This window comes from Exophiala xenobiotica, assembly GCF_000835505.1.
Source record: "Exophiala xenobiotica strain CBS 118157 unplaced genomic scaffold supercont1.3, whole genome shotgun sequence".
NCBI classification, from domain to species: Eukaryota; Fungi; Ascomycota; class Eurotiomycetes; order Chaetothyriales; family Herpotrichiellaceae; genus Exophiala; species Exophiala xenobiotica.
The window spans coordinates 4816437-4841039 of NW_013562492.1; the positions used below are offsets into that span (position 1 = coordinate 4816437).

Below are 24603 nucleotides of genomic sequence, written 5' to 3' on the forward strand. Positions count from 1 at the left end.
TCCCTAGTCGCATAAACACTCCACACATCGCCATCGACAGCCACTCAACAAGACCAGCATGATTTAAAAACGACGCAAACCACAATCGCTTCTTCAGCTGCGATTCATAACATCATGTCCACATGCCAATCGACGCCATGTTGAGCCCGACAATGCTTCTTCAAACATACCAATTAGGCGATAGCCTCTTCAATCGTCTATGAGATCTATGACAACTCTTGGTCTCCGCAAAGGTGGTGCGATCTCTTGCAGCTCCTGCTCGTCATCGGGCCTCTCGCTTGCGCTTTACAGGTCCTCCAGTCGCAGAAGTGCCAACCACGTCCTCATCCAGCTGCAGACGAGCACGCTTCGCAAGAACCAAGAATGTTATTCCCATCTTCTCCAGTAGAGTCTTCACGCTTTCGCTTGTTGTTGTCGTCGAACAAAGGTGAAGGAGGAATCGAGGCCCGCGGTTCTGCTTTGATCCTCGGAAGGACTTCGTATCGACCTAGTTGGTCAAGAGGCGCCCAGTTCGACTTCCGCTCCGTTCTGATGCCGCCTTCGCGTGTCGGTACAAGCGTGGTATTGCTGTCAAGGTCGATGATGCTGCCGGCTTGACTTCCAGACTCCGCCCGAGCCAATCTCTCCTGCTTCGCGTCAGTTGCCGGATACATGTTGCCGCAGAACCAACTGACCTCCAATTCCATGATGCGCAGGTTACGTTCTCTTTCTCGTTGCTTGGTGATTCGCAGCATATCTTCAGTGCGTTGCAGAATGAGAGCGGAATCTGGCGGTGGCGCCGTCGCTCAGCTAAGAAGGAATACATCCCAGGTGTTGAAGGATCTCTTTACAAAGTCAATGTTGGGCGCGATTATAATGTATCATCACTTACTTCTGTTTCGGTATAGGAAGAAGAATTCATAGGGTCTGCCGTGATTTCCCTTGATCGGAATGTGATCCTCATACTGAAGTTCTGGTGGTGAAGTGGGGGTCCGTGAAGAATAGCTGGCAACTCATTAGCACAGCCCTGTGGCGAGAAGATCGCTCTCATACTGGACATTGTTCTTTATTTCCTTTCCCTTGAGAAGCCTCTCGGAGAGCTCATCCACAATCCTGGGCATTTCCTCGTCGAACACGTAGGGTTTGTTGCGTTTCTGTGATTTGGCACGGTAGACTGTCAACAAGGTCCGTCGGGGAGAAGCCTTCGGGCAACGGGGTATCCTCTCCTGGCGGCGGTCAGTATGCGGACTCTGAATCAAAGGCTGAACTGCTCACCAAGTCCAAGCGCGCCGAACTCATATTCATAGTCATGCCACGTCCCTGTGCTCTCATCCTTCCAAGGAGTGGATACCCATTCTCGCTCAACGGCCTTCACTAATGTGCCTCCATGAACATCGCATGCAGAATAGCCTACAGTTTTAAACAAGAAGGAATCGTCGTCATCGACCTGAAATTTGTAGTACACGAAAGCTGCGAAGCGAAACTGGAAGCCAGGCAGGAATGCCATTCTGATTTGGAATTTCTGGCCAGCTTCTACTTCCACGTAGCGCGTCAGCTTCTGGTCTGGCTCCGCTTCGCCATCAGGAGGATGATATTCCACCAAAGGCTGGCCATCCACCAGTAGGCGAACGTCGATAAAGTCTTTGGACGGCATGGTGGGAAAAGTGAGCTGACGTCGGTAATAGACTTGAGATCCCAAATTTGAACTTGTAAGAGTTGAGGTGCAGATAAGCGGGAGAGGGAAGAGCGAGTGCTGAAAAGAGGCGAATGTGAAGATTGCCGGAATTCAGTGAAGTGATGCACAAGTAACTCTCCCTCCCACAACCTGCCAAGTCCCAATCACTCCTTCTCTGCCTTCTCGCTCAGCTAAGGTAAGCATGGCTGCTACCTTCAATCCTCGGATAGTGGCAGACACTGGTATACTGACGGCATTGTCAACACGACTACCTACCAAGTACGACAGGACACCCTGAAATTTTGCTCCAAGTATGTCCTCGTGACTCCAACATATGGCTTTCAATCAGGCTCACCGAGACCCTTCAACGTCTTCTTGACCATCCTGTCCAGCAATCGACCTGGGAGCCGGAGCAGCCCCCTTTCTATTTCAACAGAACATTCCGAGCTCATGAGATAGACGACCAGAGCTGACTCTCATGATCTCGTCCTCCACGGCAGCGTATTGGGCCCTTTCGAAGAAATCAGACGGCTGCAAAAGCAAAACCCACTTATGGGGAGGAGAATTGTCGTGCACGATTGCCAGCCATTGGTAGAATGCGGTCGTGGCTTCGACCGTGCTGACCTCTGAGCGCCGGCCACTGCAACCACTTTGTCGCAACATCGTAACGTCAAGAAGTCGCAGTCCGCCAGAGCGTTAACCGCTTTATCGGTCGTCGACTGTCGTCTCTACCAATGTAGACGATATCGGGTTTGACCACATACACCTCTCATGTTTTGACAGTCCAAGAAAAGGAGGAGAGGAAGATTGCGAGTGGCCTTACTTTCGGGTAGTCATACCATACGCTCGGTCCTGGACTGCTCGGAGATCAGCGGCTAGCACTGGTTGGCAGTGCCTCACATGCAACAAGGCGTGAGCTGTCAACTTTTGCAATATCTCCACGACTTCTTATCAATCCAAGAATCCAGTCAAAAGCTCCCTCAGCGGACAACATTGGGAGGGACGCGCATTGTGTCTCCTTACCATCGTAGCATAATGCAGACATAGAAAGCAAAGCTTCACCATTGCAGCACATGTTTTCGAACCAAGAGCTGGAACTCAACTACTTTTCGCAACACTACTCGACGGTAAATCTATTGACGGGCTAGATTGTCCACTTCATTTCATTGCGAATCTCCTACAATGTCCGCTTCACCCTCTGAGATCGTGGTGCTAGGCGCAGGTGTCGCCGGACTGACCACGGCATTCGAGGCTCGACAGCAATTCCCTGCAGCGCACATCACCGTGGTCGCAAAGTATCTTCCTGGATTCACCTCTCCGACGGAATATGTGTCGCCGTGGGCTGGCGCGAACTGGCATTCCTTTGAAAAGGAACGCAATCAGTTTGCGGAATACGATGCTGTCTCGTTCGCCAAGTTCATCCAGATCGCCGCCAAAACACCAGAAAGCGGCGTGAAGAGCCTGCCGATGCGCGTGGTCTACGACCACGAAGAAGCACGGCAGAAGCCACTATGGTACGGCGACGTGGTCGGCGGGATTAAAGAAGCCCCCAAACATGTGCTTCCCGCCGGCGCCGTCATGGCCTTGGACATGGACAGCTTCATGATCAACACGGTCGCGTATCTTCAATGGTAAGCCCGGTTGCTCTTTGAACCACTGATTTCTAACGCTACTAGGCTGCAAACACAACTCCTCAAGGCAAACGTCAAATTCATAAGGAGAACGTGCAACCACATCCAAACGCTCATGCAAGATTTCCCGAACGCCAAGGTGTTCTTCAACTGCACGGGTCTCGGCGCTCGCCATCTCGGCGGCGTCGAAGACGAGGCAGTCTATCCGACCAAGGGTCAGACAATCCTCATCGCCGAGCCCAAGAAGCCCCTAGAACGCATGTACATTTCTTCCTCCGCGGCCTGGCCGGCGGGTGAGTTCGCGCACGTTTTTCCACGACCCCTCGGCGGCGGCGTCATCATCGGCGGCGTCCGTCGCGACAACGACTGGACCGCCGAACCAGACATGGAACTGGCGGAACGGATCAAACAGAGATGTTGCGCCCTGGCCCCGGAGTTGGGCAAGCCAGAGGAACTGCAAATCTTAAGCCACAATGTCGGCTTGCGACGTAAGTACACACCTACAATTTGCACCATCATTCGCAGAATTGCAGGCAATCGCATTTTTTGCAGGATGCTGACACGTAAGCCACGGCCCAGCGAGCAGGAAAGGCGGCGCCCGAGTCGAGTTGGAGAAGCGCAATGGGAATTTCCTCATCCACAACTACGGCGCATCAGGCGCTGGATATCAGTCTTCATGGTAAGTGAATGGCATATATGCCCATGTATATACCTACGACCTGGGACCCCCCAAAAAGAAAGACAGAACCACTAACCAGAGAAATCAAGGGGCATGGCCGCACATGCTGTAGACTTGGTGAAGAACCAGTTGACAGCTAGATCTAAGCTATGAATATGAACAGAAGTACTAGTACTTTTGCTCGAACCTGCGGACATGGGGAAATGAATGCTCGTGGGCACGCCACCAGTGAGCCTGCCACTTCCGGCCTGCATGGACTATGTTATGCAAAACTTCGAGCTATGAACGGAAGCAGCTTGCTCAAGCTTGGGCGCATGGGAGCTTGTTCCGTGGTCATCCATTTAGACACATTACGCTTTTCTCCCTGCGTGGACCGTCACACGAAACGCGGACTCAATAAGCTATCAAGCCTACAGAAGATTCAGTATTTTCCAACTCCGAAGCTCGAATGAGAGGAAGCTGCCATGATCCCGTTGAACATGAATCAGAGGTCAAGAAGCTAGGTAGGAAAAGTCGAAGTTGCAACTTCACAAGAAGACTTCAACTGGCCTTCAGTTTCTTACCCATCACTATATTAACCTGCTGAATATCAACGAATTTGGATTCTGATACCGATTGATACAACACTTCCAGCCCTCGCTTGGCCCATTCAGACTTACAAGTCCTTGTCTCCACTGAACCCTTTCCTACCCTCACCCACTTGAACAGTTTCGACCTCCTCACCACTCAATGACCGTGTCTCGGCCGGCCCAAACGTCCCAAAGTAATCCAAATCATCAACCTCCGCAAGACCCGCGATGGGTGACACCTTATTCAGGACAACGTACGTCGAGACAGACAACAGCAAGCCCAGCGGGTATGAAATGTCGTACAAGTTCGACCACCCCGGCAGTGTCTTGGTGGCTCCGTACTTGACAAACTCCGCAAAGCCAGGGACATTGATCCAGACCCCCATTGCCCAAGCCACAAGTGCCCGCCAATTCATGCCTTGCCAGTACCAGTATATACTTCTCGGATTGTTCTCGTACAGGTCGGTAAGCTTGACCAGACGCCTGCGCAGGAGAAAGTAGTCCGCGAACATGACTCCCGTCATCGGTCCCAGGAACACACCGTATCCTCCCAGCACAGTAAGAAATTTACTCGCTCCATTGAGGAGTTGCCAGGGTTGTACAATGAAGGCGAGAGCGGCCATGAGCAGCATGCCTCGGCGAATCGTGAAGAAGCGAGGCAGCAGAGCCGACAGGTCGATCCCGGCGGAAACACCGTTGTTCGCGACCACCATACCGAATTGGGCGACAAGGAATGAGAGACTGGCAAAAGCCACCGCGGCACGAGATCGAGACGAATTGTTGTAGTGTTGCTGAAGAGCACTGAACAAATCGTAAGGTGCCCACAGGAGAGTTCCTTGTTGTTCAGGGAACAGTTGTGCCGCGCAGGATGTGCAGATGATCCCGATGAGCGCAACGACAATCGTGCCCATCGGCACCATGACCAGCTGCGCAAGGATCTGATCTTTCGGCTTCCTCGCGTAGCGGGTATAGTCCGACTGCACAAAGATATGCACACTGATCGAGCTGATGTTTGTGCATATACCCAAGGTCATCATCCAGCCGAGATGGCTACCCTTTGCCTGTGTGATGCCAGTGAGTCCGCTCACGTCGTGAACGAGGGTCCCCGCACCCTTGGCCGTCGCGGTAAACCAGATCAAGCTGACGAAGATTGTCGGAATTACCACCGAGCAGGAGATCAGGAAAGGGATCTTGTACTTTTCCGGCTTGATCCATACGAGGGGCAGATACAAGATCGTGAAGATGATGAAACTTGCGAAATCGCCCGTGGTCATGGTTCCGTTGGCCAGGGGTGTGTCGACTTTGGCGAATGACGGCCAGATCGCGGTCAGAAAGACCCGGACACATTGCCCACCCCAGTATACCTGCGTTGAGAACCAGATGCAGGCCAGGAATATGCGCTGGATTACGATGAAAATGAAGCCCCGTGTGCCCCAGGAGCAGCGCTGGATGATTGGGAAGCCGATGTGCCATTTGGCGCCTGGTGCGCCGCTCGCAACGCACAAAAAGCCAACAATGACGTTCCCGATGATGACTGTCAGCATGGCTTGCCAGACGTTAAGTCCAAGGGCGATTAGCGAGGAGCCAGTGGTCCATCCGCCTATATTGAATGATCCAGTAATCACCCATAGCGTTACGAACTGCCAAGGGCCGTATGTCCGTCTGTGCGGCTCTAGGGGTCGGATATCGAGATTGACATGTTTGGCAAAAGACTCGTCGTTGTTGCCTTTGACTTCGAGGCGCTTGAGGATGCTTCCGAATGCCGCCATATCGACCAGATGATTTCGAATGGAGTAGGAGTCGCAATGCCGGGAAAGACAAGGATCTCCGTGCCCCTTCTTCGTAGGACGTTGCGAGTATTTGTGTGTTTTCGAAGGACGATCCGATATCAGCCAGACACCCGGCGTCAACCACAAATTCGTTCTTCACATTATGGTTATCACCACGATATTCTTCGGTTGCCCCAGACTTTCTTCTTTGGTGGAGAAATCCGGCGTTCAAGACTGGGCAAGTTGGACTTGACGCAGCTAATCAGCTTCTGCCATGTTATCCAGATTTACCAGTTTATCCGCCTTGGGCCAATCACATCAGGAGTTATGAGTGTTTGCCAGCACAAGTTGAATTCATCCGTTTATGCGCTTTAGTCAAGAAGGTATGTCGAGCTGATACAAGATCCAGATTGAGCCGATAAACTGTAGAACGGCAGATTAATGTTCTGTGTTTGTCCTCGATAGCACAAATCGTTCCTTATCTTTGCCGTATTTATTCGAGGCGTTGGCTTGATAACCATTCAAGGACCAAGTCAGGGCTGGAAAGACGTAATCCTTAGTCTGCTGGTCCAGTTAGTCAAGGTAAAGCATCAATTCTCTCGAGACACCTGGCGGCTATGTCTTCGACAACCACAGAAGAGGGCACACCTCGCACAATAACCCTCACCAATGGCAAGACCTTCACATTCGGGTCGAATGCGTCAACGACGGACGAAGCAATTCCTGTTATTGATGTCTCAGGCATGTACAGTGACAAGCTGGAGGACAGGCAGGCGGTTGCTGAAGAGATCCGCAAAGCCGCTCATGGCATTGGATTTCTCTCCATAGTCAACCATGTAAGTATTGGACCATTGTCGCTTCGTTATCCCGACAGGCAACCTGGACTGTACTGATCGAAATGCTTCTCAAAGGGTATTGACATGAGCCTGGCACAGAATGTGCTAGACCAAGCAAAATCATTCTTTGCTCTACCAGCCAAGAAGAAAATGGAAGTGTGCACGGATCTGATCCCGGATGAGTATTGCGGATACCATCCAATGCAGCACTACAACCCCAACGGCTGGAAGCAGCGAGGTTAGTATTGAATATCGCCAGATTAGCCATGGAGAGACTGACCTTGATTGAGATCTGTACGAGGCGTATAATTGGAATTACAATGCCGCCAATGATCCTGAATATCCGGATTCCTCAATTCCGGAAATCAATCTTTGGCCGACGGAGATGCGGGAATTCAAAAAGACGCTGTGCGCATATCAGACAGAAATGATACGGCTTGCTCGCAGATTGACGAAGATGTTTGCTCTGGCGCTGCACATGCCTGAAAATTCGTTTGATGATATCGTCAAAAGGCCAGAGGCAGGGGCGAGGATATTGCATTATCCCCAACAGGAAGCATCCCGGGACGACCAGAATGGGATAGGAGCACACACTGATGTGGAATATTTCACCATCATCACGGCAGACACAGAAGGCCTAGAAGTGCTCAGTAAATCCGGCCGGTGGATCAAGGTGAAACCGATCCCTGGATCGTTCATCGTCAACATTGCGGACTGTTTTATGCGTCAGACGAACGATTTCTTCGTAAGCACGGTACACCGTGTCATCAATGAGAGCGGCAGAGAAAGGTATTCTGTTCCATTCTTCTGGGGCTTCGATCGGCAAAGCGTCCTCAACCCTATCCCAACTTGTGTCAGTGAGGACAATCCAAACAAGTATCCAGTGATGACGGCTGGAGAGTACTATTTGTGGCGGACAAGGAGGCAGAAGACGATGTGGAAGATTGGAGAGGGCAAGGCACAAGCTTACTGATTCAGGCTGAAATCAGAGAAAAGTTAGACATCTAGTACCTGGTTGTATCAGATGATCTGTAGTTGCTCTGCCCAGTCCCAGGGAATACGTTGCAGTAATTCAAGCGGGATAAATATCTCTGGATCGAAAGCTTGATCGTCAGGGATCTCCCCGTCGTAGCTGAGTGTATCGTGTGCCGGAAACTCTGGTTGCTGCGCAGGGTCGAGATAGCAATCAATCTCCTCGACGTATGCACGGAGTCGTTTGCCCGCTTCAGCTGCAGCAGGCAGACAGGTTGCGAGGTTCTCCAATAGCTCGGACATGCACACCCTACGTTGCATTAGCTCCCATGCACAGATATGTGCAGCAGGGGATTCACACATCACCGTTCTCAGGTGCTGATAGTCAGACTTTGCAAGTTCTTTCTTGATGAAGCTGCTAAGGATATGACCCAGCCCGGACAATTCTTGCAACTGGATGGTGTCAGCAATGCACAGCCTTGCGAGGATGATGCGCCCACCATTGCCAAGCCCATGGCTCGCATGTACTCAAGAGGAATAGCAGATATCTCCTCGATCAGTTCGAGGGCTGTTCGGCACGCCTCGTCAAACGTAGTATCATTGGCAGTGAAAGACAGCATTCGTAAAAGCTTGCCGCATTAGCTATAGACCAACGAGGCGAGTTGGACAAGCTTACCTGGTAGGTGGCTATGATGTTCGCAGTCTGGAAGCCACACCGATTCAGCCGGACATCTCGCGACATTCTTTGTGCTTTCTTGAATCGCAAAGGCAGATTGGAATATGCCAAGTCCAACGGCCCTAAGATCTTTTCCTGGGGATCATAGTCGATGAGAAAGGCGGTAGACAGGCAGCGATTCTCTTGGTTTATCGTCATCCGCCGGTTCTTGAAGTAGGCGATAAGGTGCTCAATACCACGATAGATGTCGGTAATGAAGTTCCACCCACTCAACCACTCTAGGTCCTCCAGCGACTCGGTGAGATCTCGGTCTGGCAACACCGGATAAGCGACCGCAGATTGTAGCTCAGGGCATCGTACGGCATGTCCCAGGACAAGAGAGGTGTGGATCTCGAGACGATACATGTGCCAGTAGAGTCTCCTTCGTTCTTCCCTCTCGATGATAGTAATATCGCTAGGCCAGCGTCGTTCGTCGTAGAATCCCTGCTCTGCCAGTGCTCCATGATATAAGCCAAGGAATTGTTGGAGCAAGGACGCATTTCCATACTCTCGAGCGGTGAGACATACGATGCTGATGGCCTGGAGGTATTCGAGATCAAGAGACTCGCCAAAATCTTTTGGGATTGTCGCAATCGCTTCGTCAAGGTATACATTAGGGTTGAGATCCGTAGAAACGTTTGATGGAGAGAAGACTGCGCCACTAGTAATGCGATAAGCGCTCAATGCACACATGGCCATGAGTCGTGCGTGCGAGTCCCTGCCACAAGGAATTTGTCCCGTGTACCACTGTTGCATGAAGGACTGCTCGTGGATCGTGATGGCTCTAAGTTCAGTCAGTACGGCGTCTCTACACCATGCTTAGGCCAACCGACACAGGATAAACGGACTCGAAAAAGTTAATAAGCAGTTTTTGTATCAGTTCTCGCGACCCGTGCTTGCATTCAATGAGACTCCATGGGCTGCCCGACGTCTTCGAGCCTCGAGGCTTTCCTCTCTTAGCTGTCACGCGGTTCCAAGTGCAAATGACCCCGTAATCAATGCAGGTCAGGCACCTGGTGTTATCGGCAGGATCGAGCCTGCACCCACGGCCTCTTTTGTGGCAAAAGTCGCACGCTCTCAGAGCGCGCTTTTGCTTGACGACCTTGACCTCCGAAGTCGCCATTGATGGGAGTCTGGATTTCTTACCTAGCCGAGTCTATCGGATTAGGTCATTATCGCGATTCTTGGTCTCTCGTAGCCGCTGTTGGGCACGTTACTGTATTGATCATATTGCTAAGACAAGGGCAGGTCCTATAACCTGAGACATAGGAAGGCAGAAAGAGTGAGCATAAAACTATCATGGAAGAGTGAATGATAGAAGTTGCAATCAAGTCAATGGCTGGCAGCTGTGACCGAGAGATGCGCTTGGATTCTTGTGGTTCGCCGTAAAAACGTTCGGCAAAGCATGCGGCAATATACGTCAAAGATCAACATGGCCGTGCATGGCATATGTACCTGATGTAAGCACAGCTGAGAGACTAGTTCATATCGTGGTGATCCAAGCATTGCGTTTCTCAATGGCTCGTGTATTCGGACTGAGGAAGCGTTCATGTGCTCACCACGCGGCTAGATAATCCAGAGACGGGTGGTTTGCCAACCTCAATATGGCCTCATGAAGCCTGCCTCGGCACAACCGACCTCACCCAGTCGGCCAATTCGTCCAGATTCCTGGTCTGGATATGGATTCTCCCTGGACTAGTGAATCGACAACCGACGAGTTCACCCGTGGTCATGCTTGAGAGAGCGCCTTTGCCGGCCCTTTCAACGCTATACTTGCAGTTCCATGCCACGAGATGGCCGTTGTCGACAATATGCTGTTCATTGGGTTGAAGCTGGAAATCCACTGTTAGATACTATCCGGAGAATTATGGTTCACGTGGCAAGCAGGTAGGTGGCGCCGAGTTACTTACCTACCTCCTTTGTCATGATCCCGCCGTAAGACGTCGCCCATACCGTCCCACGCCCACCGACATGATACACGAACAGTCTCTCTCCACTGAAGAAGGTATTTCCCAGTCCCTGGGTCTGGTGTTGCTTGCTCACACCGCCAGTACACGCGAGAAACGCATCCTTTCCCAACATCCACCCTTCGCCGTTTATAGTTATGGAAACCACATCTCCGAGCAATCTTGGTGCGAGCGACACCTCGCCGGGACCACTGTAGGTCGACTCTGCCATGTGTCCGCCAGCGAGCATCTTGGTGAAACTCAACTTGACTTTTCCTTGAGTGTAACTGTGGGCGACATCGGAATCATGGCGCCGGGCGGAAGGCGGACGTTGAGCACTGTATTTGCATCTCTGTGCGCAAAGCAGTATTGAATACCGTCGTCGCTGATTATCCAATCGCCGGACTGCAATGTTGGGGCGCTCTGATATTGTTGCGGAGGAAATTCGCCTCCATGCTGAGGGAATTGATTTCCCTGTGGAGGGTACTGGTTGTATGGTGCTTTTGAGCTCAGCGCTTCGCCTCGCAACTAGTGACCCTCGGATGCTTACCATCGTGTCCATACTGCTGTGACTGGTAGGGTCCTGGATTGTACGCCATGGCTGATATTTCGTGGATCACTTTGGCCAATACTTGCTATGTATTCCGTAAGTGCAGATGGCGTTTTCAAGAGAGGTGCAGCAGGGTGTCGGGAAGTTTGTAGGTGAAAGGGGCCTCGTATTCATGCCTCTTTCGCCAACTCGCCACGCTATTAAGGAAACCCTTTCCTTCCAAATGTCAGATACAAGCTTGAGTAAGAATCCTTCCCTTGTCGTATAAGCTTTGACCATTGCATTTCGGAGCTCAGCCGGTATTTCAGGCGTCGTTCTATTCGTGGGGGGGCTAAAAGCTCGGCCTCGTGAGCCTAACAATCGACTGGAATTCTACAAGCAGGAGGATGTGTGAGACAGGCCACCTCTTGTCCGGGCCCCCATGTCTACTACGTACGGTCATCGGCAATGCAGAAGAAGGAAAGTGCCGCTCGGTTGTTCTCTTGAAGGTCAAGGATGGACAAATGCATGCTTGATCGCCTTGTATTTAACACTGTTGATCCTTTGGTGCTTATACATCTTTTGACTAGGCTCTGAGTCGTGGCGGGTCTGAGGCTGGAGAAGCGCCCTGCAGCCTCATGCAGCATGCCGACCTTGCCAGTCCCCTTGCACAAGCAGAATGCATTGCGGAAGCTGGATGCATGCATGCTGCAGAAGCTGCATTCAGATGTCCATCACCTCGCCGCCAGTTGAGCACTTTTACCTTCCAACCACCCTGAATTTCACCCTTTATAGCCATAATTCTTGGATCTAGCGTACACTCCAGAACCAGGGTTTGAAGAATCCTTGCTCAAAAAACAATACAGTCTGCACCCAGACCGGAAAGAAACCATCGACTTTTCCAAAACCAGGTCCTTTTGTTGGCCTCGTCTTTACCGACCTGCCAGTCCAATCCATACTCCCTGTCGAGTCTAACTGTTTCCCCCCTCAGTAGTATAATTGTCCTTGGGGGATCGCATTTGAATCATAAAACATCGTGGCAAAGAAAACCCAACAAACGCAATCATTAGCTCATAAAAACAAAACAACGGGACAAATAGATCAGGAGATCTCCGGTGGTAACCAGCCGTGCTCCGTAGAATAGTACATTGCCGTCTCACCCGATAAGTCGAGTCAATGTGAAGGGGGTGCCGGGAAAAGGGAGTAAGACACACGAGTATTACGTCGAGGACGAGAGTTGGTGGTACCAGCCCGTCTGCGTCCACTTGCTCTCGACGGGTCGCCGCCGGGCATTGATGACTTCCTTTCAGGAATTGGAATGGAAGGCGCTGATGAGCCACGGTCGTGCCTGAGTGTGGGCGACGTCGTTGGAAAATCAGACGAGCCATAAATAGCTTCACCGTTCTCGTTGTAATCCGTTTGAGACTCTTCACGAATGGTTTCTTGGCTGCCCTCTCTGTTGTGATGCTCACCACAAGGCGAGACTTCTTGATGGTCTAATTTGAGACTCTCCATTGATTCGCCAAAATTGGCCAAGTGGGCAAAATCCGACAATGAAGTGCTCGAGTGCGATGATCTCTGCGTTCCAACAACCGAGGAAGCAATGGAAAGGATAATGCTTTCTTGAGAACTTGACTTGCTGATCGAAGAAAATGGGCTTCGCAAGATCTGTGGACGGTAGATATCGGTCGGATGATGTGAGGCACCAGGTCGCGGGACAAAAGCGGTCTCGGGTTCTGCAATAAAGACATCCGGCACTGGCTGAAGGGGGCCGATCCCAAGTCCCAGTAAAGGTGAGGATGGCTCCTTGGGTTCGGCACTAGACCACCTCTCTGCCCTCTGCTCGAGGTCTGGTTGGTATGTCGTCTTTGGGAGTTGCATCATCAAAGGAGTGGAAGCTGACGAGGACGCCTCATCGACGGCGTTCTGCCCGATGACCAGGTAATTCTCCTGCGGGATACTACTACCGTCTGGCCTCTCGACTGTCGCATCTGAATCACTCTTGTCTTCGTCAGCATCGAGGTCCCAAGAGTAGTCAATTGCGTCTTCCCAATCCTGAATCTGCACAGGTCTCATTGTGAGAGAGCATCTGGCTGGGCAAGGATGACTTTCTGGATCTGCCACAGGTTCATCCAAAGACGCCTCCACATTTCTCATTGTAGAGGTCAAGTTATAATATGCGGCTTGGAGCTGAAGCTCGCCCGATGACTGGCTGCGTCGCTTTTGTTCTCTTGTCAAAGCGCACATGCCGTCTGTCGGTAGAACGGTACTCTCCATCTTGTCTTCTTCCAGCACAGCTTCCATCCTGATCACGGGTGGTGAAGGCAGTGGAGCTGTGCGCAGTGGGAGGGCACTGTCGTCCCTCGTAGATACGGCGTGTACGACATCTGGCAATATTGGTAGCGGTTTGCCGAGCATGCTATTGCGGCAGATGGGGCTCAGGACTGACAGCTTTTCCGAAAGCTGAAAGGACGGGGAGAGATCGCTGGGTGTGACGGACAGTCTGGTGGGACGAGAAAAGTTTTCCATAGACCGAGAGAGTCGAACATCAGCGGGGCTGCATGGAGATAAGAGAGGATCCTTTGGAGGAGGCTCAGGGCGAGGAGGCGTGATAGGCAGATAGGGGATGGCGTCAGTAGTGGGCGAGGTTGGTTCATCCGACCCAGAATGCACTGGCCGTTCAACGTTTTGTGGTAGATCTGTGATAGGAATCCCACGTACACTGTCCTCAGGTTGCTGGACAGCTTGGATGGTTTTGAATTCAGAACTCAGTTCGGATTTGGCGACAGTGTCCATGTTCCGGAAATGAGCTTGATCACCATGAGACAAGTGCTGAAAGGCGAACGGCCCGGATATGCTTCGTTTCATACCAGTTCCTAAGACAAGTCAGTCAAGAGTCAGGCGGGGTCGTAGATGGTACTCACGTTTTGAGCTGTTGGTGAGTTGCCGGTGCAGAGCCTTGCCCGGGGAGCTTTCTCCGACCCTTCCTGCACTACGCTCTGGTGACTTCTCTTCCAGTTGCGAAGGGAGGAGATTGAGCTTGCTGCCTTGTCGCTTCAATATACGAGTGCCTCTGGAGAGCAAACTCTTCGCGTTGGTCTCATATCGGTCCGTCAATGGAAGACCGCCTTCAACGCAGCTCTGCCGAGACGAAGGTCTAGAGGGATATTCGTTTGAGCCATCCGACAATGAACGCGTGTATTGGGAGACTGATGAAGTGGCGGTGTTTGTCCGTGACCTTCCCTGGGATTTCGAAGACTCGCCGCTGACACTGGAGTCGAAGCTAGTATACCCCTTCATTATTTCCGTCAAAGCCTGTCTGGGCGGCTCGGCAGTGTCTTTGGAAAACCAGTCATGAGCGACGGCGTGCAGCTTGTCGCCGCCTTGCTTGGGATGTCCGTGGATCCATTGAAAGCGACCCATTTAGACTCTTCCAGTCGTCGATATAGGACAGCCGTCACGTGTCCGGGAATCTGATTTTGTCGGATGTCATCCAACCTGGACCAGCTCGTGCTCAGTGTCCACAACACTGTCTGCTGATAGCTACAAGACGTTCGGAACCGCCAGCGGCTGGATCGTGCAGATTTGATACAACTGAAGAGAGGAGAGGCCACGGCAAGATGAGGGCTTTTTGAGTGGGCGCCACCGGTGTGTCAACCTAGGCACACATGTCAATGATATTGCCCTTACGTAGAAACGGCGCAAGTATCTCGAAGACATGCAATCTTACCAGCAACCAAGATTCAAAGGCGGACGAGTTTCATAGGCAAAGCCACCAATTATCTGCTTTGATACCTCGTCTGATGTTGCAGGTCATGCGTCTGATTCCAAAGATTGGCCTGAAGTGATGTCTCTCAAAACGTAAATCGAGCTTTGCACAGGCTCCCCGTGATCGACTTGCATATAGTTCTGTCGAGGAGATGGAAAAAATAGAATGTCGTCACACGAGACCCGAGACGCCGTTCCCCAAAAGACCGAGACGATACGAGAAGAAAGGATAGATCGGAAGATGTTTCAGATGAAGGTCGCTCGAAAGGTGATATACAATTTTCACAGGTTTGATAGAGGACGTGAACCACCCCAATGGGTGAGGAGCAAGAGATATCTGCAATTGGCCTTTCCTACCATTGGATACACAAGGCAGAACGGTGGAGAGAGTGGTCTGCATTCGTTTGGGTCGCTTTCGCGACTCCGACGATGTGAGCACAGGGGGTCAAAAGTGGTCCATCATGCCGGCAAGGCTTCATGGCGGATAACGAGCAAGGGAAGCAGTTGCTAGCCTCAAAAGACATAGTCCAGCAGTGTGATGCTTTTCGCAAGACGCGTTCTGAGACGGCCGGCTTGAAAAATAACCCCGTACTCGCGAGGAGAGAGGCAGGGAAGTTGGGGACAATTGCCGGTGAGGTGGAGTTTGAAGGAGCAGGGCGAGGAGATTTGATGGGGCCATGTTCTCGTCAGGAACGGGTGAACACTGCAGCAAAGTTGTCGAGGAACACGCAGATGGCGCCAAAAGTGGGACTGCGCCCCATGCGTGGCGGAAGCCACCTCCCGGGACCTGATGCTCGGGTACCAGGGTTCGACGGACGCATAGCGACCTGACTCCGATACCCAGGTTGGTTAGTCGGCCATATTCTCATTTGTCTCGGTCATGGGCCGACAAACTGCCAGAGAAAGGTGGTTCCGGGTCAACATCACATCACCTCGCACCTGTCTTCTCGCTCTTCGGCTGTCGTGGCTGTCAGTGAGGAGAAAAAGGCGAGCATGTCAGAAAACCCGAAGTCCTCGTGCTTGACGCCGGCATGACAGCTGACAATTCCAGCTTTAATCGGACCAAGCAGCCAAATGTTCGGTGTAGTCATTGTCGTCCTGTACTCAGAAAACGGCCAGCACGTTCAGAATCGAGAGAACTCTTATGGCGTGACCTCGATCAGCTGTTCGGACGGCAGAGCCCCCAAAGAGACTGATCGAGCATCCCTCCTGGCCGTTTTCGGAGCTTGGTGCTGCAATGATCAACAAAATCAAGCCACCTCTTGAGATGGCCAGCGGGTTATGTGAAGGCTAGAGTATGGATCTTCGGCAGAAGGGGGCCTTAGACCTTTTTCGCTTGGTGATGGCGAGAGCCTGCCAGAGCCTGGGGAGGCACGAGAGGATGCCGTTGCGCAACGGTGTGCTCCGTTCTGAGAATGGAGAAACGAATGTCAAATCGTCAAGGGGAGGATGACGCGGTCTGGTCCAAGGACGAGGAAGGGAACTGTAGCCATGTTAGCACGGGAATGGTTTGAAGCTGCTGGCAAGCTAGAGGGGCCGGTGAGTGAGGCTAGAGAAGTGAATAGCAGGGCCGGAAAGAGATTCAGGAGCAGTAAGCCAGAAGTTTGTGTACACAGTAGGCGCAGGCAGGCCTAGCCGCAGCCTGGGAAAGACAACAAGGTAAGTCGGGTGAGGGTACTCGCTGCGCTCACTGGTACTGTGCTAGTCACCGTAGCTCCGTACCTGGTGTGAGTTGCTGTTGATCTGCCAAGTCCATCATCCACAAAAGGGAAGGCGCGTTTGTTTCTGAACAAGATCATCATCGTGCATCGAGCTTCCCCTGCGTCTCCCACTATACCCTCTGCATCAACAATGGTCCACCGGCAAGCCTGCACCGAGTCCACCCTCCTGTGTTTCTCCTTCTTCTATGGACCTTCTCTCTGCTCTAAGTTGACGCAAATCCATCTTGGCTGCACCGAAAGTCCGGACTGACAAGAGGCGGCTCCCTGCCTTGCATCTTTCGCAAGCCCGTCAGAGCCATCATCCCTGCTAGGCCCATCGGTGCTTTGCAGGCCCAATCAGCTCGTCCGACCCTTACCCATACCATGTCGGCAGTCCACTTGTCGGCACTACGATGGCTTCGGGTCTCTGAAAAAAGTGAGGCCTAAGGTGGAGATGAGAATACTGCTCCGAACCCTCTGGTGATCTAAACAGTGTTATTGCTGGGTTACCTGCGTCCAACGACGAAAGGATGGTGATGTTCTGCCATACACCGGACACATTCAACGCTTGCTCAAGCTATACAGACCTGAGACATTGCCGTCGGCAGACGATGAGATCTCCTGCCACGCTGCCACGCGTTTCGTATTCTGAACGGTTTGTAGATCAAAAGCCACGGGCTTGGTGCGCTAGTAAGAGGACCTTCCAATACTGTTACGTGGCCCACCATGCTGGCACCAACGAATATGTAGTACAAGCCCCTCCAGACACGGTACATGAAAGGACGATCATCTTGCTCACATTGTGTTGGTGATCTTCACTGAGATGGTAATAACACCCGGGGCAGAGACAGCTATTCGGACGACCTTGACTTCCACATTGATGCCGACCGTCCTACCTGGTCGTCGTGGACATCACAAACAACAACGATTTCCGAGCCAACGGTATCAATATTCCACATGTCGATCACAATGAGCTTCTTTGAGGTGTCCTACATTTTACTCTCCGAAATGTCCAAAACATAGGACTGTCACCGTGTTGAGCAAAATCCTCGTTACCCCAGGTCGGGTGAGTATCACACGTTTGAAGTCGAGTTTCAGAGGTCACCATTGGTTATCTCACGTTTCAACAATGTTGATTTGACATACTGACTTTCGCGGCGTACAAGAACAGCGAAAAGTATTAGCACTTGTGAAGAAAGCTAGCCTCGCTAGCCCTGGTGTGCTGCTTTGGCTTGCGACCCATCGCTTTGATAAAGATCGGCATCTGAAACGCCTATGAAGACCGGATTGAGCCAGCTAACATCATTTCATCAGTTCACAGCGTTTGGTGCTCGACTAGAGCTTTCATCTCATATTAGGTTTGTCAAATCCACCAAGATGGTGAAGGAACAGAAGAAATGTCGACTGGACGTGGGATATTCAGCCAAGGATGGACAATGTACTTGTTGTGCATGTGATGGAACCATGAACCTGCCACATGTGCATAGTCACATTGCTTCTAGAGGTCGGCCACATCTCGTTTAGCAGAAAGTGACTCAATGTACCGATCCCCTGTGCGGCAACCCAGGTGAATGCTTCCCCCGGTTCCTAGCTGTTGATGTCGCCTTTGTTACTGCGTTTGCCCGCTGAGGCAGTCAAGCTCAGCAGCCCGAGGTCAACTTCTTCGGAAGCAAGAATGCACAGTTGAAGGCCACACATTCTGCGAGACGCGCAGCAAATATCAGAGCTCGGGTCTGGACTCGGCCAGTCATGGATGACTAAGAGAACACCAGTGAAGTCTCTCGAGCGTGGGAACGGCTCAACCGCGTCTGCAGGTGGCGCCAGCGGCCGCGAAATAAAACCTCTGGCATGAATAAGCGATCCGTCCTTGCAGTTACAGCAGGACTTTCATGTCAAAATGCCTGCCCATGCACCAGCGAGTCGGGGCAATGCAGCTCTGCATATGAACAGAAGAGGAAGCTCAATCTTTGTGACGGTCGCCTGGAAGTGCATTTCCAAGTTTTTGGCATGAAGAGTCGTATGGCGTACGGGATCCCCGTACAGGCTCCTCATTATCCAGGGACTAACAGCCCATTTCAAGGAAGACAGAAGACAAGCCAAGAGACTGTTAGCCGGAAATAGGGCAAGAACGCAGAAGCTGGTCTGTCGTCGTCGACATGTGACAACTGCAGTGAAGCGAGACGAGGGTATCGTGGCATGACCGAGTTTTGACGTCAAATCATCGATTTCTGCGTCGACAACAATTCACACAGTTGGATTTGGCCCTTGAGATGCCTACGACATACTGTACGTGGACATACCAGGTGCTCAAGCTTCGATTACCTCACCACTGTTGCTGTTGCTCGCAGTGCAGTGCAGTGCAGTAGGAATTGAGTTGCGTGTCACTGATGATGACAGGCACCTAACAGGCCTGTCTAAATCGGCTCTGGATGAAGGATTTGATTGATTTACATGACAGACCCTTGACCATGCAGACACATTTCTCTCCATCCATATCCGTCTGGAAGGTCCCAAGTACTCGTACCCAACGGGGATGAAGGCGGCCGTGCTTGCATGAATGCTCTAGTCCTATTTATCGCAGCATTTTTCACGCCTTGATCATTTTCATTGGTGGCACCTTTTTCACTTTTCAGGAAATGATTTCGTGTTGTTGCCTTTCTCCGCATGTCTCAACCGCGCGCTTTTCCTGGTCCTCGACGTGTTGAAGTGGAAGTGGAAGACACCCACGACACCATGCACGACCATGCAAGCCTCAGCTTCAGGTGACAGGCACCCCACCTACTTATTGAGACATTCTATGGACTCTTTCCCTGCTTCTCCATTCATTTTATCGTTGTCCGTATCGGAATTGGATCTAACTCCCGCTGTCCGGGCTCCTCGTTTTGAAAGTTCAGCTATTCAGAGAACGCGTATCCTTGCAGTCAACGGCTGTGGTGCAGCTTCCACGCTTCCCAACGCGCCCAAAAGGGTGGCCCTTTTTTACCCCTCTACTCACGCACGCTTATGTCCCGGTACCTGATGTACCGCCCTTTGACCCGCCGGTGCTGCCCCCATGATGCCCCTATCGGCCTTTGGCTAAATGGCAGTTCCGTATCCTGCGCCGGTACCCGACTTTTCGGTTCTCCCTCAACGATACATCCAAGGGGCCCACCAATACTAGTATGGGCTTTCATTAAATTTCGCATGCCGAATTCCGCAATCACTCTCTCGATTGATAGCCCAAGTTTCAGCTGTCAGAAAACTATCAGCCCTACCGCGTATACGGAGCTGGTCGACCAACAGCCATGGAATGTCTTACCGTGCTTTGCCCCCCTGACTGGGATTTACTTGGAGAGGCATTCATCAAGGTAGGCGGTCGCGTGCCTTCCGATGTCTCCAAAGTCCCTACCGACCAGTCATGACGATACTTGCAGAGAGTTCGGTGGCATTACCATTCTCTTGTCCATCTATCCGGACAAATCTCGCTGTCATCCTTGCTGTCATCCTGCCAATGCGGGTACCTGCGTGACCATGCGAAGTGATGTACTGTACTTGAAGAAAGGAGGGCCGTGACACAATCTGCAATCCAATCAAAGCCGCAAACTCATGGACAAAAATTCTGTCGCTGCATATCCGACTCCATTTCTTGTCCACAGCCTTGTCTTCTTGGAAAAATGCGGAAATGGACGTTTGTCGGGCGTGACGCCCCTGCCACTCATCATTTGCTGCAGTTCTCATCACGCGTCCGGGCATGAGTACTTAGTACCTGTTACAGTGTACTTAAGGTTGGAGCTGCTGAGACATTGATGTTTTATTGCCATGGAGTCTCTAGGAATCGCTTCAGTGTGCTGCGGTGTCTGCTTCTCCAAAATGACACTGAACAGGCATCTTCCCCCCTTAGGCTTGCAGCTTTTGACGACTGCTGACTCGACTCTGCAGCTAAACTCAGGCCTTGCAAACTCATATGCCATGACAGACAAGGAGAGAGAGAGAGAGAGAGAGAGAGAGAGAGAGAGAAAAAACACCAAGCTGAAACAGGGGCGTTTCCACCGGACACCTCCCCCATAGGGTCCTGTGGGAAAAGCCCGAATACTGACCACCAGGCCAACATCTTCATCCTCAAGCATCGCAGTCACATCAGCATCTCGGAACCTGGAACCTGGGCGGACCTTTGCACCCGAAGCCATGCTGTCCTACGCAGGCATGCTTAGTGAAAGGGCCTGTATCTTGAACGCCGTTTCTCAAAGGCGCTCACCCAGTGCTCTCGACTGCCAAATCCCTAACTAAAAAAATTATGTGCACACACACTCTCTCTAGAGTCACTCACCCAAACAAGACCCGGTTCCCTACTTCAACGATCCTCCTCTCACCTTCGCTCATGTTCGGCGTGATCTGCCAGGTCTTCTTGCCCAAGCCCATAGCCCGTTTCCCTTCATCATTGACCTGATCCCAATCCACGGCACCCTTGAACCCGATTTCTCCGTCACCACCAGCTCCGGGGAAATCCGGTGGCGGACTATATCTCAACGCACTCATGCGCTGTCTGTGCAAGAACTCGATATTCGAGCGTGTCATTGCACACGCTGGAATGTACAGGACACTACTATCCCCCTTCCCGCGATGCTCCTTGTCGACCGCGTGGATCATGTCACAATGCCATGCGACATAATCACCGGGCTCGACATGCGGCATGCTGACCATGGTTGTTTCAAGATCCAAGTCCGGATGGGTCTCAGTGTTATATTCTTGACACGCTCCTGGCACCGAGTTCGGAAACGTTGCATCAAGGTTCAATTTGCCCGTTTTGGTGTCAAAGAAAGGCCGCAGGATAAGGTAAGCCGACGCATGCCGCACGAGCGGGCACACTTTCAATGTCCCTTCGCCAGGCCCAGTCGACGACATGCTGAGCCATCCCTGGAAGAGGCGGAACATGCTGCATGCCCCGGCGCCGTTGTACATGTCCATCCGCGCGGTGATACGGTGGCGGGCGTCGTAGGGGTCGTACTCCTCCCACCGACCGTGCAGGATGGCCTGGTATACGCGCGAGTACTCCGGGTCTTCCCAGCGTTCGAGGCTGCCACCGTCGGTGTGCGGGCCCAGCGCGAACTTGGCGTCGCCGGGCTGTCGGATGCGGAAGCGGTCGGCGTATGTGAGTGGGTAAGTCGTCGAGATCTCGGAGCCCGGATCGGAAGAGTGCCAGAACGACGCGAGGAAGGACTGCGCCTTGAGCAGGTTTGGATGTGCGCGGGCGTTGACTTGCGAGGGCGTCCAGTAGAGCTCGTACACGGCCGGATTGCCCGGTGGGAAGGCCTTGACTTTGGAGTGGTTAGCCGCAATGTATTCCTGAGCTTGCTGTTTGAACGCGAGTGCTTCATGCCACGGCACGACGTTGCGGATCACGGCTGTCCCGCGATGGCGAAGGGCGTTGAGCTTAGCCTGGGGCACTGTGCCGGCAGCGACATCTTGGTACTCGATACTCGGTATGACCTAGAGACGTCTGTCAGTTGGGGGTCTAGGTATATGGTGGACGGACAATGACGGCATACGTTGCTGCCCTCCGATCTTATCTCTTCGATTTCCGTCTTCAAGCTAGCTAGGAGTCTCTGCCAAGATTCGGTCAGAGCCTCTTCATTGCCTTTGATCAATGACTTTTTCAAGTCGCTGAATCGTGGTGGCAGAGGGTCTGGCTTCTTGCCGGACAGTGAGGGGAAGACTGAACTGATGTCGCCGGCTTCCTTGGTCAAGGTCGACGCCGCTCGGCGCCAGGCCGACAGGAGGCTGGTTTTCATGTTCAAAGGAAAGAGAAGTAAGGGGAATATGGCGTCGTATGGCCCTTGTTGATCTCTCGTTCTCAGCCGTGCCATTTATCTTCGACGATTCCGACAGAGCGTCCGGATAGGCTTCCATATTTAGATTAGTGTGACAGATGGGGATGGTGGGATGGCCACTGATAGCATTATATGACGATGAGGAGACGACAAGACAAATGTGACCTCGGGCCAACAGCCACCGACCAAGCGGTTTAGCCGACAATCCAGAACAACTGGCTTCCTTCGCAGCGTACTCACGAGCGAAGTGTGGTAAGCCCCGGCAAAGAGAGAAAGGGAGTGATACTTCGAGTCAGGAAATACTAGTCGTAGGTAACGGTGCTGTGAGATACAAAGAGCGACAAGTAGCCCTCTCCGGGTCTCCTCACTACCAGGTTATTCGTCGTCTCTTGCAAGTTCAACAATGGCTCAAACAGTGGAAGGAAAAGCAGCCATTGTCACTGGCGCTGGCTCAGGTATGTACCAGAGGTGAGTTGTTTCCGAATGGATACTGAACGGAGTTACGGGCAGGTATCAACCTCGAATTCGCCCGGCTGTTGCTTCAACATGGAGCAAACGTCGTCTTCGCCGACCTGGCTTTACGTCCAGAGGCAGAGGATCTGGTTCGACAGTATCAGTCTGGACCGAACAAAGCAGTCTTCCAGAAAACGGATGTGACTTCATGGGCCGACCTGAACGATATGTTCCAAGCGGCCGTGAACAACTTCCGCGGTGTCGACATCGTATGCCCGGGCGCAGGAGTCTTCGAACCGCCCTGGAGCAGTTTCTGGTATCCTCCAGGATCAGACAAGTCCGGGGACGACCCGGTCAGCGGCCGGTACAAGCTGCTCGACATCAATCTCACACATCCAATCCGCGTCACGCAGCTTGCCATGTCTCATTTCCTGGCAGCGTCGCCACCGTCCAGCGCGAGCAATCCAAAGTCGATCGTCCACATTGCAAGCATAGCAGGCCAATCGGCTTCACTGCCTTTCCCGCTGTATCACGTATCCAAGCACGGCGTGCAAGCGTTGGTCCGATCTCTGGCGAGTCTGGAGCAGACCCACGGGATCCGCGTGGCGTGCGTGATGCCGGGCGTTGTCAAGACGCCGCTGTTCATGGAGCATCCCGAGAAATTGAAGATGTTCAGGTCCTCGGGAGATACTCCGGACGTGTGGGTGACGCCTGAGGAAGTGGCGCAGGTCATGCTGGCGTGCGTCAAAGATGACGAGATCGACGCCAACATGAGAGCGACCGCGGACAAGGGAGACGAGAGGGAAAGGGTTCCGATCAAAGGAGGTTCATGTCTAGAAGTGCTCGCGGGTTTCGTCAGAGATGTGCCGCTGTACGGTAATGTTGGGCCATTTGCGGCGGGAAGGCCGGGTGCGACGGTGCAGGACGTTACTAAGATGGTCGATGAGGTTTATGAGGTGTTGAAGCCCGGGTGGGGGCAGTATTGAGATATGTCTGAGTCTATCAGGCAGAAGGAGAACGAGGGAAAGAGAGGACCTGGTGGGATGAGAAACTTGGTGAGAGTAGGGCAGATATGGGCAGCTGCCAGCGTTTTCGACACTCCGAGTCGTCAGGTGGTTGGAATTGTTCCTCATGCTAGCAGTGCATACCTAGGTAAGGTACTGAATGTTCATTCTCACCTCTAAATCCGCGAGAGGCGATAGCAGGTCCGACACTGGTAACTTACGACGTAGAGAAGCAGGCCTCTGAGCGTTGCCCAGTTGTCACTCACTTGATGTTGGGGAAGGCGTGGGAAGGGCAGTCTCGTCCGCCACCGTAAGCGGGAAATATCTGCCTCAAGCGTAGTGCAACGATAAAATTGTTGAAATACCCTACAAGAGCATTATTGATGTGACAAGTAAATCCTGATTGATACCTGGTTGATGACTTGGCCGAATGAAGCGAGATTGACAATCCTTCTCAAAACCCCACGACCAGGTTGGAGTCGCTCGACGCGACTTGTTCACGCGTCCAAGATGTACCAAAAACACATGACGTATCATCTATCCCAATATTCCGTATTGTAATCTCATGAAG

The 24603-nt window shown here is 52.2% G+C and overlaps 8 protein-coding genes across 9 annotated transcripts; 3 read left to right on the plus strand and 5 right to left on the minus strand.

Moving 5' to 3' along the window:
• Nucleotides 1-323: 323 nt before the first annotated feature.
• PV05_06065 (uncharacterized protein) lies at nt 324-1633 on the minus strand (the record flags this gene model as incomplete). Its single annotated transcript, XM_013462653.1, has 5 exons — nt 324-626; nt 675-766; nt 872-984; nt 1033-1153; nt 1255-1633. The coding sequence occupies 5 exons, from the start codon at nt 1631-1633 to the stop codon at nt 324-326; spliced, it is 1008 nt and encodes a 335-aa protein (XP_013318107.1).
• Nucleotides 1634-2591: 958 nt separating this feature from the next.
• On the plus strand, nt 2592-4724 carry PV05_06066. 2 transcript variants are annotated; one of them, XM_013462655.1, is made up of 4 exons: nt 2592-3285; nt 3331-3773; nt 3865-3964; nt 4054-4724. In XM_013462655.1, the coding sequence occupies exons 1-4, from the start codon at nt 2837-2839 to the stop codon at nt 4115-4117; spliced, it is 1056 nt and encodes a 351-aa protein (XP_013318109.1). In that variant the 5' UTR covers nt 2592-2836; the 3' UTR covers nt 4118-4724. The 2 variants fall into 2 exon arrangements, with proteins under 2 accessions (XP_013318109.1, XP_013318108.1); XM_013462654.1 differs by having other exon boundaries at nt 3331-3964.
• PV05_06067 (uncharacterized protein) lies at nt 4620-6302 on the minus strand (the record flags this gene model as incomplete). Its single annotated transcript, XM_013462656.1, has 1 exon — nt 4620-6302. One exon carries the CDS (start codon nt 6300-6302, stop codon nt 4620-4622), a length of 1683 nt encoding a protein of 560 aa, XP_013318110.1.
• A 617-nt stretch (nt 6303-6919) lies between these two features.
• PV05_06068 (uncharacterized protein) lies at nt 6920-8111 on the plus strand (the record flags this gene model as incomplete). Its single annotated transcript, XM_013462657.1, has 3 exons — nt 6920-7138; nt 7214-7376; nt 7429-8111. 3 exons carry the CDS (start codon nt 6920-6922, stop codon nt 8109-8111), a joined length of 1065 nt encoding a protein of 354 aa, XP_013318111.1.
• A 47-nt stretch (nt 8112-8158) lies between these two features.
• Nucleotides 8159-11370, minus strand: PV05_06069 (uncharacterized protein; the record flags this gene model as incomplete). The annotated part of the gene is made up of 7 exons (XM_013462658.1): nt 8159-8420; nt 8472-8563; nt 8611-8739; nt 8787-9609; nt 10464-10657; nt 10740-11245; nt 11322-11370. 7 exons carry the CDS (start codon nt 11368-11370, stop codon nt 8159-8161), a joined length of 2055 nt encoding a protein of 684 aa, XP_013318112.1.
• A 430-nt stretch (nt 11371-11800) lies between these two features.
• On the minus strand, nt 11801-15461 carry PV05_06070 (uncharacterized protein). Its single transcript, XM_013462659.1, has 3 exons — nt 15031-15461; nt 14225-14958; nt 11801-14176 (listed from the first exon to the last, which is right to left on the minus strand). Exons 2-3 carry the CDS (start codon nt 14721-14723, stop codon nt 12474-12476), a joined length of 2202 nt encoding a protein of 733 aa, XP_013318113.1. The 5' UTR covers nt 14724-14958; nt 15031-15461; the 3' UTR covers nt 11801-12473.
• A 5094-nt stretch (nt 15462-20555) lies between these two features.
• On the minus strand, nt 20556-22564 carry PV05_06071 (uncharacterized protein). The gene is made up of 2 exons (XM_013462660.1): nt 22294-22564; nt 20556-22234 (listed from the first exon to the last, which is right to left on the minus strand). The coding sequence occupies exons 1-2, from the start codon at nt 22534-22536 to the stop codon at nt 21071-21073; spliced, it is 1407 nt and encodes a 468-aa protein (XP_013318114.1). The 5' UTR covers nt 22537-22564; the 3' UTR covers nt 20556-21070.
• On the plus strand, nt 22379-24398 carry PV05_06072 (uncharacterized protein). The gene is made up of 2 exons (XM_013462661.1): nt 22379-23030; nt 23086-24398. Exons 1-2 carry the CDS (start codon nt 22979-22981, stop codon nt 24012-24014), a joined length of 981 nt encoding a protein of 326 aa, XP_013318115.1. The 5' UTR covers nt 22379-22978; the 3' UTR covers nt 24015-24398.
• The last annotated feature ends 205 nt before the right edge of the window (nt 24399-24603 follow it).